This window comes from Seriola aureovittata, chromosome 20, assembly GCF_021018895.1.
Source record: "Seriola aureovittata isolate HTS-2021-v1 ecotype China chromosome 20, ASM2101889v1, whole genome shotgun sequence".
NCBI lineage: Eukaryota > Metazoa > Chordata > Actinopteri > Carangiformes > Carangidae > Seriola > Seriola aureovittata.
In genome coordinates, this window is record NC_079383.1 from 13,057,850 (window position 1) to 13,073,816 (window position 15,967).

General features: G+C 39.2%; 1 protein-coding gene across 1 annotated transcript in view; it reads left to right on the plus strand.

Annotated features, from left to right (window-relative positions):
* Positions 1–15,967, plus strand: part of LOC130160990 (solute carrier organic anion transporter family member 5A1) — a 43,837-nt gene that overhangs the window by 22,036 nt on the left and 5,834 nt on the right. The window contains exons 5-9 of the mRNA XM_056363856.1: positions 3,701–3,865; positions 8,199–8,397; positions 11,443–11,602; positions 12,139–12,380; positions 12,560–12,624. Coding sequence (XP_056219831.1) covers positions 3,701–3,865; positions 8,199–8,397; positions 11,443–11,602; positions 12,139–12,380; positions 12,560–12,624 — 831 coding nt within the window. The remainder of the gene's footprint in view (positions 1–3,700; positions 3,866–8,198; positions 8,398–11,442; positions 11,603–12,138; positions 12,381–12,559; positions 12,625–15,967) is intronic.

Sequence of the window (15,967 nt, forward strand, 5' to 3'; positions counted from 1 at the left end):
TTAGCATTTCTAGAACTTTGCATTTCATTGAATTTTAGCTAGTGTAGATGAATACCTGCAGCCACATACTCTATGTTCCAATCATATTTAAATTGCTGATTACTTACCTGACAGCATTTAAAATCAGTAATTTTAATCAATAGTTAATCCTGAAGCAGGACAAAGAAGTTTCATAGATTAATTGCAAATTAAATTTGACTCAAATTACTTGTTCTAATTCGAATGTTCGTACTGAAGTTCTTGATAGATGGTGACAAACTGACACAAAAAGCATTTGACACAGAACACAGGCTGTAGCTAATGATTATTTTCATGATCGCAAAAGGCCCATCCCAAGTACATTTTAAGGTAGGGATGCACCGATCTGATACAGACTGACTCAGTTTTAAGTACCACAACAGTCACTATGTGGTGATACCAATGAGTTCCCTGCACAGATTTTAGTCCAGCAGCAAATCCTTACATTGGAGAAGCTACAACCAGACACATGACTTAAACAATTGATTATTAAAATAGGCGGTGATTCATTTTCTGTCAATCAACTTATCAATTCATTGACTAATCTCCTCATTTAGAGGAGTTAATTACAGCTACTGCACCAAATCATCAGGCGAAATTTCTGTATTAAGATGCTGATTAATATGAATGAATAGGTTCCAAATCCATTAATTATATTCCATCTTAAATTGACTGAAAGCGGTTCATTTTAAACATATTTAAATATTCCAATTACAGGTTCATAAAAACTTGCATCGCTCTAGCTTCATGGGTTGAAACGCCACTTGTATGATCCACGGTGCATTCACACATTACAAATAATATGCTATTATGACGCTAACAGAGAGACGTTTTGACAAGCAGATGGTTGAAACAATTCAACCAAGTCATCAATTAAGTTTCTCAAAAAAAAAAAAAAAAAAAACCCCAAAAAACTCTATTGCGAGCCAGTGGTCTGTCTGATCGAGAGAGCAGCTGCTGTAGACGTCAACACGACCTCGCCATCTGTCCCCCCCCTCAAGACAAGATTATAGCCCAGCTCCCCAGGAATGAAATAATTAGCATCACTATTCAGTTCCTACCTTTTGATCTGGGATAACACTGACAGATGCTAACATTTCCCCACCTACAACAAGATTAGTTGAATTAGTACTGAGACGGCTATTCCCAAGTCAAGGCAGCGTGCCACCCAGTTAGGCTGGCCAGCTTCATAATAACCTTCCCCCAGTAAAAGGCGATAATAATCCACTTCACATACTTCCTGCCTTTTCTTTTGTTCTTTCTTTGCTCTGTGGGATCTGTGTGTGTGTGTGTGAGGCACATGAGACGGAAGAAGCCCCCATGATGGCCTTATGACTGTAAGTAATAAAATTTGCCCTCAGCCAAGGGCTTTAAACACTCCACACGCGAACAGTACAAATTTAGAGATACCAGCTCTGCTCAGTTAGATGAGCTTTCCCCAGCCAAATGTTGACTTTTGTGCGTGGCCTATGAAAGACCACAGACAGTGAGAGAAAAGGGACTGCAGATAAACGAACAAAGACTGGGGTTGAAGAGTAAGATTTTCATGATAGAATATAAAAACCCGATTCTACTATTTTAGTTTGAAAGGCTCTGATAAATGCTGCCTTTGGTTCCTGTCCTCCACTATATTCCATCCCACAGATAGTGAAGGTCAAGGTTACTCAACGCAAGTTTTTCTGACTGGAAACAGCCCTCAAAGTTCAAACTAATTTGAATAAAGAAGCTTTGTGTGCACATAAGTGACGTCGCTTCTTTTAAGTTGCTGATAATTATTTTTGATGGCAAGACCTTTCCTGCCCTTTTGTATTTTCAGCTGCACAATAAAAAAAGAAAACCAAAGAGAAAATCTCTTTGATTTCCTGTCTCTTGCTGTTTGCGATGAAACATCTTTCTGTAAACTGAAAATATGAATCTTTTTATTTGTGGCCTTTTTATTTAAATTGTTTTCAGGCCGTACGAGTAATTGTATATTTCAGTATCATACTTTTTTGTCATTGGGGTTATGGTCATGGGTGTAAGCGGGACAAAAGAACAAACCAGACATTCCCTTTAAAAGCACTTGGCTCCAGCTCAAGGCTAGTTTGGAGAAGAAGTCCCTACAGCACGTCCTGGATCTTCCTCAGGACATCCTACAGTAATCAGTTCCCAAACTACATGAACTCGTTCCTCCGCATGTAGGAAAAGCAGCGACTTGAGTCTGAGAATCCCTGTGGGTTGCAGAGATCCCCATTCTGTCACACTGCTCCTGAAGTCTTATACCCCAGCCTTGTTGAGATGGAGGAGCCGGTATGCATCAGTGACCCTGAGAGCACTGAAAGACATTGAAGGAAAACTTTTCTCACGCACAGGACCAGGCCCATAAAAAAAAAAAAAAAAAAAGAAGACCGTTCTAATAGCCTCAAAATGATTTGGAAGAACAATGCCAGCGATGGGTGTTGTAATTTTGCAGGTAACACACCCCAACCGATGATGTTACTGCAGCTGTTGTAATAATTATCTTGGCAAACCTGCAGTTTTTATATAACTGGGTGAGCCAGTCTCCCCCGGATTACATTGTATGGGATGGAGTTGTGTCTACACGCCCCAGAGCATGATGAGATGTCGTTAGTTTATAGAAAGGATGGATGTTGATAGATGGTTGGGATTCTGATATTAAAAATGCAGAAATGCATATGGCCATAAATGCTTTTAGCTGTTAGCGGTTAATATAAAACAGGGTGATTCTTTGGGAGATACTAGTTCAACTGGGAGGCCCATGTCGGAGTTGCCATGACAGCAAGCATCTGCCCTGCTGATGAGCCTGCGAGTAAGATCGAGAATCCCCTTCAGCTGCATTTGCTCTGATGAAGAGACAGTGACATACGAGTTGTATCTCGGGGATCATTTGCTCATCGAGGCAGCGCAGAAGAGCGTAGTGAAGCAGTTTGAATCTGCCTAGTAACAGTAATGTACTTACAGTTTGATCATATGACTCTTGAGTGACAGGATGAGAGGGTATTCTGCGTCATGGCGACCAAATCATATGGACAATGTCCTCAAGAAGAGATAAAGGCCATGTATGCCCTTGTTATGATGAACCAAGGATGACGGCATTCAAGCTAGATTTGCAGAGCTTGATTTGTTTTGCGCTCGCAGTGCTGACACACATGATCCACAGGCTTGCATTGTACAGCAAACGTGCCGATAGCTTGGTATGACTTTCTTGAAGCTTGATAGGATTTCATGCTACGACAACAGGCACAGACAGATGTTTAAAAAGCCAGTGTTGATGTTTAGATTGTGTTTCATTAATAACCTGAAAGTGTTTTTCAGAGAAATCACAGAGCATGTGTGTGTTTATGTATTGTTGTTTGCTTCTGAAGTCTTGCATGAAACAAGGATACTTATCCGGATGTAATGAGGCATGGTTGAGTGCGTGTTTGAATGTGAGTGTGTGTGTGGGTATTTATGTGTGTGTTTCAGAGACATTTAGAGATGGTGTTAACTTTACTCTGTTATTACCAAAGGTTATTATTATATAATGTTTATTTGGGTTACAGATGCAGCCCTTTCTGTCTTCTCTTAATTACAGTTTTCCAGTAATGATTCTTCTTCAGATGATTCCATGGAGTTCAGTTTGTGTGTTAATTACAGCACGGCAGTAATGAAGAGATCTGTCTTGTCTTGTATCCCTCCCCAGACCTCCCCAAGGCAGCGCTGAGGATCCTCAGCAACATGACCTTCCTGTTTGTCAGTCTGTCCTACACGGCGGAGTGTGCCATCGTCACCGCCTTCATCACCTTCATTCCCAAATTTATCGAGTCCCAGTTTGGTATCCCTGCCTCCAACGCCAGCATATACACCGGTAAGTCTCTTGTTATTACATCTTTTTTTTTTTTTTTCCTTTGGGCATGGTGCTACCACTGCATTATCATATCATATCATCAAGACTCAGGTATGAAACACTTCACCCATCCACAGCTGTGTGGTATGAATCTTCAACATCATTGAACAGCACAGTCAGACATATTTTGACTTTTCTTGTGAGTCAGTGCAGTCACTGTCCCCTGTGGGCCACCAACAAGGATGTGTGGGAGCCTGTGATGGGGGATTTTTTACAGCATGCTCTGATCAATAAATATATGTGTGTGTGTGTGTGTGTGTGTGTGTGTGTGTGTGTGTGTGTGTGTGTGTGTGTGTGTGTGTGTGTGTGTACTAACAAAATTTATTGGTGTTTCTATTATTTTTGGAATTGTTTCATTTTGAAAATTATCAGAAAATTGTAAAAAAAAAAAAAAAGAAAAATGCCCATTACAGTTGCCAAGAGCCAAAGGTGATGTCTTCAAAGTGCTTGCGTTTTCTAACAAACTGTCCAAAGCCCAGTTATATTCACTTTACAATCACATAAAATAGAGAAAAGCAGCAAATTCTCATGTTTCAGGAGCTGGAACCAGCAAGTCTTTGGCATTTTTCCTGGATGAATGATTTAGCCATCATCAACTAATTTTCAAGCAACTAATAATAATAATTGTTATTATTAATTAAGTAATTGTTTCATCAAATGTGGTAAGAGCATTGCAACAATCCATGAAGCTATTTCTGTAAGCTGTGCCAAGTCACTACATCGATGAGGAATAAATGTTAGACACATGATGTGATTTAAAATCAGCAAACCCAGTAGAGGACATTGTGTGTTTAGTCTCTTTATCATGGGATAACTGAAGTGTCCCTGAAATGTCAGATAAATCAGGCAAAACTGTCCTCAGCAAAGAGATCATTATAATGTATTACCATGGTTACAGCATGGAAAATATGTTATTATTGTGAGATCATTTGAAAACCTGTAAAGTAAAGTAAATTGGAGTGTAAAAATGAGAACAATGCAATGCAATTTGGTTTATTTTAAAGTTTTTTTTTGTTTTTTTTTTCCTTATTTATTCAATATGACCTGATCCCTGACAGGAAGATAAATGACACATCAGCATGAACTATATGCATCATTTGTCTGTACCAGTTTAAGATCACATTTGTTCTCACCTTTCCACGTGCGCACACTGATTCACAGTTGGAGGGCAGCGCTATGAGTCATGGAGTCTTGCAGACTTTGATTCAGTGATAAGATTCCATTACATCCCCTGAGTGTAACACACAAGTCTCTGTTGACTGCAGGAGACACGTTCATCATGATGTGGTCACGCGCACACAGAGGCGCACACACGCGTCCTTCTGCTCTGACTGTAATTTGTGCACCACATATGTGGGGTGTACAAAGAACCAGTCTAATCCTTTAGTCATGTCTGAGCCAGTGGTGCTAATACACAACTAATCTGGTATCAGGATTATTACAGCAAGGAGTGATTGAAAACTCAATTGTGGCTTTGAGGGCAAAAATGTGTGTGTGTGTGTGTGTGTGTGTGTGTGTGTGTATGTGTGTGTGTGTGTGTGTGTGTGTCCAAGTATTGTGATGGCTGACGTATGGTCGTTTCAAGACACGCATACATAAACACACCCCCACATACACAATGCCATTGCCTCATCTCATCTGCCTGTTGCCAGGATACAAGGGTAAGGGCAAACGGGTGGTGCGGTTGCCATGGTAACCCAAATGATGCCAAGCTGCCTGGGATGTGATGATGGTTGGAGAGGAGGAAGAGAGGGCACTCCTGGTGATGAGAGCACAGTGCTTCCAGATGGACTGACCAAATGTGACATTTCTCTGATGATTGTGAGGGTGTTTTTTTTTTTTAAAAATGACAGAAAGATGAGACCTGTGCATGTGTTAAGTAACGATTTTTTTCCACATAAATACTGTTTTGATATTCTCTAGTAAAAACCAACAGGGTTAGTGTTTGACAAGGTTTGGGTTTGATAGCATTTTTTTTCCCCCTCAAATATAATTCTAGTATCCATTTCATTTAGATTTAACTTTAAGCAATTCCACGACATTTAAGATATTTGGTATTCAGCTAAATGAAAATTTACAATAAATGTTTAATTTGCTAATTTAAAAAAAAAAGAAAAGAAAGGGAGTTAGTGGGAAACATAACATGGCTAAAGGAAGGGTAAATACTGCACTTAGATTCACCAGATAGACAGAAGTGAGAAGTTAAAGTGAGATGTAGCTTTTGAAAGAAGAAATAACTCATTCCTCCTCTTCCGAACAAGAAAATGTGAATTCATAAGCAATGAAACACTTCTTCACACTTCTCTAGACAGTGGACTCAGTGGTTTTGCTGGTACAGCCTTACATGGTCTGTATGTGGTTTGTACAGTGGCTTATGGTTGCTAATGCTAGCTAATGTTAGCAAACTTTGGTATAGCTATATATCACAAGTTAATGTTGTTCTATTACATTAGTCTAGCATTTTAGGTAAATGCTATGCCGACTCACTCATAGTCACTGTGGCCACTGTTCAGCAAAAGTGACAAAGTCTCGCTATAACAACTTGGGGTATTTTAACAACTAAATCATTTACATAATAGACTAATAGACTGACTAATGTTGACTCTGTTCTTTTACAAGTAAAGTTCTCGGCTACACAGGAAGCAATGCATTTTTATCTTTCTCACCAACAGCGCTTTGCTAGCAATAAATAATAGATAATTAGGTATCTAGAATTAGCAGCAATAGCCACTGACGAGCTGACAAGTCCAAAGAGGAGTGTATGTATAAAGAAACATGCATCATAGCTAGGGAGTGAAGCACAAAAAACAACACAGCAATGTAGCACCAAAGGTGTCAAAATAAAATAAATAGAAATCTCACAAATTGCCACCTTGTTGAGTTTGTGGCATGCCTGTTTAAAGAGCTGCCACTGCTACATGCCCATTAGATGTTGCTACAGAAATAGCACTGTAACATATCACACGCCTCCCTCAGCTGCAGTTCCCCCCCATTCTGCTGCTGTTAGTGCTCTCTCTGTTTCTGCCTTTTTATTTTATTTATTTATTTTTTTAACTTTGGTGACTCTCCTTATCTCAGCCACTGTTCCTTTCAACAAGTCACTTTCCTTTTCTTTTTTTTTCCTCTTTATTTCTTTGTTGTTTTCTTCTGTCTCTGCTGCACAAGCTGCAGTTGACAATCGTAAGCCGCACAGAAGTTTGTCGTGATAGTCATTCGCTGTATGAGCTCTATAATACATTACCATTGACATGCACACGCTCACACTTATCAGATCACTATGAAAAAAAACCATTATATTAATACCAGCTATTAATCCAGATAAAATGTGTATATCATTCGTGTAGCAGTTAACGCAATGTAATAGTCTGTGTGTGTGTGTGTGTGTGTGTGTGTGCATCTTATGTCACATTGATATGATTTCTGGTTTGGCTGTGTATATGTTTAATCCTGCAGGCAGCACATGGTTTTAGCACAGAAACATGCACTTACAGGATAATATGCTACAGCTGTCTGTTGCTTGGTCTCACTGTGTGTGTTCAAAGGGACACACTCTATCTCTGTCTCTTGCCCTCTCTCTGCCTTTCTCTTGATCTGTGTTACACACAAACACACACACACGTACATACAGAGAGGGAGAAGCCAGATGACATTTCTGTGTACTTGGATCACTTCTCTGTTGATCCTCTGTCTTTGACGACCCTCCACCCCCACTGAATGACCCCCATCTCGCTCGTTTGCCGGCTGTACGTGCCTGTGGCTGGGCTCGGGGAGCCATGTGCAGCCTCCACTGGGCCTTAACTCCTGCATGATGACACTTATCACCAGGTCCATCCTGCCAGCAGCCAGCTTTGCCTGTCTTCATGCTGTCAATTAGACTAGCTCCAGTGGACTGACAGCACGTGCTCTGCGCTTCTACGGCCTGAAAAGATTCACTGATAGCCTCCAGCATAGTCACACTGATACAGCAATGCCCATTCTGGTGGTTCCTTTTTTCTTTTTTTGTTTGAAGGTATTTATTCTCGGTTTAATGAGGGAAATCACACTCGGATTGTGGTTTCTTTTTCCAACAAGACACAATACAATCTTTCATATAAAAGCATGACATGTTCATGTACTGTAAACCAGATGGTTATTGCACTTCAGTTATGCTTTACAGTAATTAATTCACTGTTAACATTCTTTTAGCTGCTCTATTTCTGTGCTGTTTGCAGCACATATGCAAGTTTTTCCTCCATCTCAACCTCTCTTTCTCTCTCTCTGTCTCTCTCTCTCTCTCTCTCTCTCTCTCTCTCAGGTGTAATTATTGTCCCCAGCGCCGGGGTGGGCATCGTGTTGGGGGGCTACATCATCAAGAAGCTGAAGCTTGGTGCCAGAGAGTCGGCCAAGCTGGCCATGATCTGCAGCGGGGTGTCTCTGCTCTGCTTCTCCACGCTCTTCATAGTGGGCTGCGAGAGCATCAATCTGGGAGGCATCAACATACCTTACACCACTGGGTAAGGACATATGCACCGATAGATAGAAGCAAAGAGATAAGGTTAAAACTACTCTAACATGGACACAGTCATCCCCTGGTTTCCATTCTCATTCAAATCTAAACATAATCGAAGAAGGTGCTACTGCAAAGTCATTAAAGTTGGAAAGGTTTTCCCACTGTATCCGTTTGGGGTAAGAGCCAGAGCATATTGGACATGTTTTTTTGCTTTGTCAGCTCCTTTTGCGTGACTAGCTGCAGTATGAATCATGTTATGTACTTGGGAGCCAGGTAAACATTTGTTTCAAAACGGCTTATTTACAAAAAAAAGACCTTGCAACTGCACTTGAAGTTGTATCTGAAACACAATCTCACACACACTCACACACACAGTGGAGGAGGGTGTGGGTCTGGGATGCTGTCACCGTTCCCGTCATCCTTATGTGTTGCTGCTGTTGTGTTGGGGTGCGAATGATTAATTAGCAACACTGGCATCTGCTCTCGTGGCTCCGGTGAATCACTCTGCCACCTCTATTTCTGAAGCCGCCGCTCGACACCACATCAGCAGCCAGGCTGCGGAGTTAACAAACGGTCATCCGATGTGTCAGCCCCGCGGACAAAAAATATGGAGCACACACACTTATGAACACACTCATACAGACAGACGCACAGAGGCACGACGTACCCCGTGACCCTGGGTGATGCAGAAGACCCTGCAAAACTGATGACAAACGCTTTACTCATTGATTGTAATAATATCCCCTTTCATCTTATTGTGCGCTTCGAACTGACCAAAATGATTTTTTTTCAAAATTTCAATGAAACATTCAGAAGTTGAATTTGCTAAGAGTTGGTCATGAGTATTACATGTATAAAAAAATACTTTGATGATGACCTTGTAGCTTCCGCAGGCTGTATGTGCAAACCATCAGCATCATCTCAGGAGCTCACTAAACACTGAACACTCAAGGGTGAAAGTGCTAAACCTCTGTGAAATTTACTTTTCACATAACAAAGTTAATCAAAGCGATTATTTGCCAAATAGTCAGTGTGCCCTTTAAAGTCCCATAGCTGACCCATTAATAACTGTAGTCTTTGTTAGAGCTGGTGTTTATAGAGGGGTCAACAAGACCGTGTGAGCCTGTGGGGCTCCTCATTATGAACAGCATTGGTCACTAGTCACTGCTAGCACCCACATGAGGAATGTTTAGCCCAAACCCACCCTTTGTGTCACTTGTCTGTACTTTCACTGTAGTCTAGACGTGGCTCTCCCCCGCTGACAGGCAGGAGACAATCTGGGGACGTGACCAACACCAAACCCTTTCAGTGACATGATCATATCAAGTTGTGTACTATTCTTGAATATCTGCAAAAAAGCATATATTGACTAAAAGCTGCTGTGTAGTGGTCTCACAACACACTTTTGCTTGCCCTATTACAAAATAAGACCTTCGTGCTTATTAACCTTCACAACTCCGATTTTTTTTTTCTTCCACTGTTCAGTGTCTGCAGTGCTAAACCGCATTAAGCCTCTCACTCTCTTGGCTCTGTGTTTTTACGCAGCCTGCACACAGGGAAACAACATCTGGAGGGTTCAGCAAGGGCCGAGATTTAGTCTAGAAAAGGACATGTGCAATCAGCGCAGTGAGCCTGCAGTGAACTCCAGCAAGGCAGCATGCAAATACACACAGTCTCTCCCTCACACACACACACACACACACACACACACACACACACACACACACACACACACACACACACACACACACACACTCACAGTGTCTGGAATGTGACACTGTTATGTCAGGACGAGCCTAAATGTGCTTCCCCTGTGACAACCAATATAAAAACGAGGATGAATATTACTTTACGGTCCTGTGAAAAATGATGGTCCACTGATTTAAGAGAGAGCAGAAAATAATTCGTTTTTTTCTATTTGGCTGTTTTTTTTCTTATGTTGTTGTAATACTGATTTCTTTGAAAACAATGATATAATGCAAATAATCACCTAAAAAAACATTATTAAATGAGAAACTTTGCCAGAGAATGATCCCATCAGTGTCACCCCAGGCTGTTGTGTTGTTAGGGCCTGTCCCCGGCTGTTCCGCAGGGCTCAGGGCGAAGCCTCCCAGAGAAAACCCAGGATTCGCTTCACTGCTCCTGGTATAGGCGAAGCCAGGGTTCTGTTTTGCTTAGAGCCAGTGTTCCCACACTGGCTGTCGAACCACTGGAGGTGTCACTTCCCCGTCCCCTCGTCTCTGTTCTTCTATCATCATACACAACACAAACTCGGGGGGGGGGGCGGCTAGATTAAAGCTAATTAAAAGGATTATGTGCAGCAGGTTAATAATGAGACACCAAGACTATAGTAAACGGTGCAGAGAAGATTGGCAGTCTCTTTTAGCTTCCACACTACATATTGTTTCACTGTTAAATTGCATTACTGCACTAAATAGGAATAATTTTTACTTTTCAAATTATTTACACAACATTTTTCTATTTTTAATGACTAAACATGGGGTCTAAACTAAATTTTATGTAGTGATGCCACGTCAGCAAGGAAAGTGGCTACGAGAAGTATTATCCTCTTTGCAGCAGGGAGCTTTGGGTTTTATGGGAAATTTAGTCTAAAATGCGACACATAGTGACATAAATTTGTTTTCAATTTCACTGGAATGGTGTGCTGCTACCGCAGCATGGCCACACTTGAAAAAGATGGATAGATATATTAATATTTTGAAAATTAATAAATGCTGAATGGCCACGTCGCTGCCTCTGCAGATGTATTTTCACAGAGATGTTATATCAGCAAGGGCAAAAGTGTAAATTAAAACGAAAAAAACATCCTTCTCAATACATTTTAATATAATCCAATAGATTTTGAAAGGCTATGAAAAACAAGAGTTACAAAGAAGCATGAAATGAAAATATATATGAGATCAGCGGCCTGAACAATAGATTATTTCAACAGAGGAGTACATGTGCATGGCATGGATCCAAGCTTAAAATTCAGTTTCGTTATAGTGGAGTCTGGTATATGATTGATTGCTGTTTCTTGGCCGTGCAGCCCGACCCTGACGATGACCCACAGGAACCTGACGGGCAGTTGCAACGTGAACTGTGGCTGCAGGATCCACGAATACGCTCCAGTCTGCGGCTCTGACGGCATCACCTATTTCAACCCCTGCCTGGCTGGGTGCAGCACTGTGGGCAACGACAGCACTGGGGTGAGTGCACACACACTCTCACACATTTTAATCTACTTCCACCACTCACAGCTCCTTTTGTTTTCCTGTCAAATAAATAATTGCACAAACAAAGCCATTTTTACATCAGATACAACAAAAGATGACTGATGAAAATGATTTCGGAGAACTTTGCTGAAGGACACACAAACCATAAAGGAAACAGAAAGACCCGTTCTCTGTACATTCTCCTCCCATAGCTCTCAAAGTACAGGAAGTGTCAGACTCCACAACAATGTCGGACAGGAATTTATAACAACACAAGGAAAGAAAATGTGTAGATTCTTTGTCCAGATCACTGGACAACCAGTCTCTGTGTGTGTGTGTGTGTGTGTGTGTGTGTGTGTGTGTGTGTGTGTGTGTGTGTGTGTGTGTGTGTGTGTGTGTGTGTGTGTGTGTGTGTGTGTCTGACTTTACATTTGACTTTCATTGTAGCTACAGCATCAGTAGTATTTTAGAATTAGCCTCGCAGTGGTTAGAGTGAGTAGACCAGTCACTCAGGTTGTTTTTGACCACAGATAAGGAACTACACTGACTGCGGCTGCGTGCAGAGCAGGCAGGTCATCACTCCGTCCTCCGGCGGCCAGGTCAACCAGCTCCAGCTGGTCATCGTTAAAACCTACCTGAACGAGAACGGTTATGCTGTGTCGGGGAAATGCGACCGCACCTGCAACACGCTCATCCCTTTCCTCATCTTCCTCTTCATTGTCACGCTCATCACCGCCTGTGCCCAGCCCTCCGCCATCATCGTCACACTCAGGTAAGGGGCCACCTTTATCGTACACTGGCAGAGGGAAATTTTAATTATCCTTAATTATCCTCCCACACTCTCTTCCTAAAGGGCTGTCTGTTTTTTGTGTCTGTTGGTATCAAGTCTTTGCCTCAAATCTTTGTAGCTGCAAATTTCTGTCATTATATGCTATGTTTGTCTTTCTTCAGGTCTGTTGATGAGCAAGAGAGGCCTTTTGCTCTTGGGATGCAGTTTGTCTTGCTACGAACTCTTGGTAAGTTCCTGGACATTTACACTAATATTAGAACCACCTTCTGTGTGTTTTTCAATCTTGCTAATCAGTTATAAAATTCCTAAAATCCCTTGTTATCTGAATTTTCTGAAACCCTCTTAACCTTTAACATCTGCTCTTTATGACCAAAGGGTTTAGTGAAAGTAATGTATATACAATAGGACAGTCAATAGCTACCTGAACAGTTCAAGGATTTGGCACAAAATGTGCAGTAAGTCACGTCTTTCATCTGATTTTTATAGTTTTTTTCCCGCTGGTGTGCAATCCACTCTTGTGTCTGTTTTCCACTGCCTTCATTCTCTGTCTTGTCCTTACTAACACCCTCCAATTTTAGAGAGAGTAGGAATGCAGTATTGTAGTTGGCCTCAGTGAAACTTCTGTGTAGATAACTGCAGAGAAGTGCTCTGGGTCATTATCACTGCCCTAACATGCTGCTCATTTGCTTGGTATGGTTGTGTGAACATAAAGCTGTCCCATCACTTGTCAGAAACTACTATAGGATTTGTGTATGGGTGGCAGGAGGGAGTCTGTATTTGTGTGGTTATATAGTTAACAACAGCATCACTCAGGAACAGTACACAGTATACACAGTATACAGTCTGATGCAATACTATACAACATCCATTCATCCTTGTGAATACTGATTAAAAGGTGCTGATTCAACACTAAAGCCATTTAATTTGTGAGGTTGTAGTTTAGAATGGCTTTGTATTGGATTCATTATTTTGAAAGGTGTTTCTAATATTTTGTCTGATGCCATTCACATGAAGAAATAAGACCTGCTTCTGATCTGCATGAAACTAAATGGTGCCACCAAGTGGTGATGCTGCAGTACATTCAACCTCTGTGTCCCAGTTCCACACTGCATACTAGCTGTATATAATATGTACTATATACCATACTCTTTTAGAGAGAATAAAGTACTTTACTGTTTTGTACTAATAGGAAATAATTCAACATGTGGGATGTCTGACAAACTAAAAGCAAATTGTTTTTTCTAAAGATTTAATAGAAATTTTCTTGATTCCCACAATTCTACAACCGACTTCCCCCCACAATCCAAAGACTTGCACATTGGGTTAATTTGCAACTCTAATGCCTTACTATACTATGACTTTTTATGCCTTACTTTACCATGACATTTTATGCCTGACCATACTATGACTTTTTATTCTTTACCATACTATTAAATTTTAATGCCATACTATACATGTTTTATGACATTTTTGTACTATACTATGACTTTTTATGACATATGATACTATGACGGTTTTTGAATTTTTTATTACATACTATACCATGACATTTTATGCCCATACTATACTATAACGTTTTTATATTTTTATGCGTTACTATACTGACGTCTTTTTTACATTTTATGCCGTTCTATACTATGACTTTCTAGGACATACTATACTGTGACGTTTTATTTTTACGCCTTACTATGCTATAACGTTTGACATTTTTATGCCTTATACTATGAAGTTTTTATGATTTTTTTTGCCATACTATACTGTGACTTTTTATGCCATACTATACTATGACGTTTTTTGACATTTTATGACATACTATACTATAACGTTTTTATATTTTTATGCCATACTATACTATGACGTTTTCTGATAATTTTATGCCATACTATACTATGGCGTTTTTATATTTTTATGCCATACTATACTATGACGTTTTCTGATAATTTTATGCCATACTATACAAGGACGTTTAATGCCATACTATACTATGACGTTTTTTGACATTTTTATGTCATACTACACTATGACATTTTATTACATACTATACTATGACGTTTTTATATTTCTATGCGATATTATACTATGACGTATTATGATATTTTAATGCCATACTGTACTATGATGTTTTATGACATACTATACTAAGACATTTTATGATATTTTAATGCCATACAAATAATCAAGTCCAGTTGTTTTTTCGATTGAAAAACTCCTTTAGGATACTATGACCTGGACAAATGAGAATATGCACAGGCTGAATGCCATACTATACTATAACGTTTTTATATTTTTATGCCATACTATACTATGATGTTTTTTGACATTTTTATGCCATACTATACTATGACATTTTGTGATATTTTTATTCCATACTACACTATGACTTCCTATGACATACGATACTATGACGTTTTTATTTTTTTTTTGCCATACTATACTATGACATTTTATTACATATAATACCTTGACTTTTTATGATATTTTTATGCCATACTATACTATGACGTTTTTTGACATTTATATGCCATACTATACTATGACGTTTTCTGATAATTTTATGCCCTACTATACAAGGACGTTTAATGCCATGCTATACTTTGATGTTTTTTTACATTTTTATGCCATACTATACTATGGTGTTTTTTGACATTTTTATGCCATGCTATACTATGACGTTTTTTGACATTTTATGACATACTATAACGTTTTTATATTTTTATGCCATACTATACTATGACGTTTTGTGATATTTTTATGCCATACTATACTGCGACTTTTTATGCCATACTATACAAGGACGTTTTTTTGACATTTATATGCCATACTATACTATGATGTTTTTTGACATTTATATGCCATACTATACTATGATGTTTTTTGACATTTATATGCCATACTATACTATGATGTTTTTTGACATTTTATGACATACTATACTATGGCGTTTTTATATTTTTATGCCATTCTATACTATGACGTTTTCTGATAATTTTATGCCATACTATACAAGGACGTTTAATGCCATACTATACTATGACGTTTTTTGACATTTTTATGCCATACTATACTATGACATTTTATTACATATAATACTATGACGTTTTATGATATTTTAATGCCATAATATACTATGATGTTTTTTGACATTTTTATGCCATACTATACTATGACTTTCTATGACATACGATACTATGACGTTTAATGCCATGCTATACTATGATGTTTTATGCCATACTATACTACGATTTTTTTTTCGATATTATATGCCATACTATACTATGATGTTTTTTGACATTTATATGCCATACTATACTATGATGTTTTTTGACATTTTATGACATACTATACTATGGTGTTTTTATATTTTTATGCCATTCTATACTATGACGTTTTATTACATATAATACTATGACGTTTTATGATATTTTAATGCCATACTATACTATGATGTTTTTTGACATTTTTATGCCATACTATACTATGACATTTTATGCCATACTATACTATGACGTTTTTTGACATTTATATTCCATACTATACAAGGACGTTTTTTTGACATTTATATGCCATAC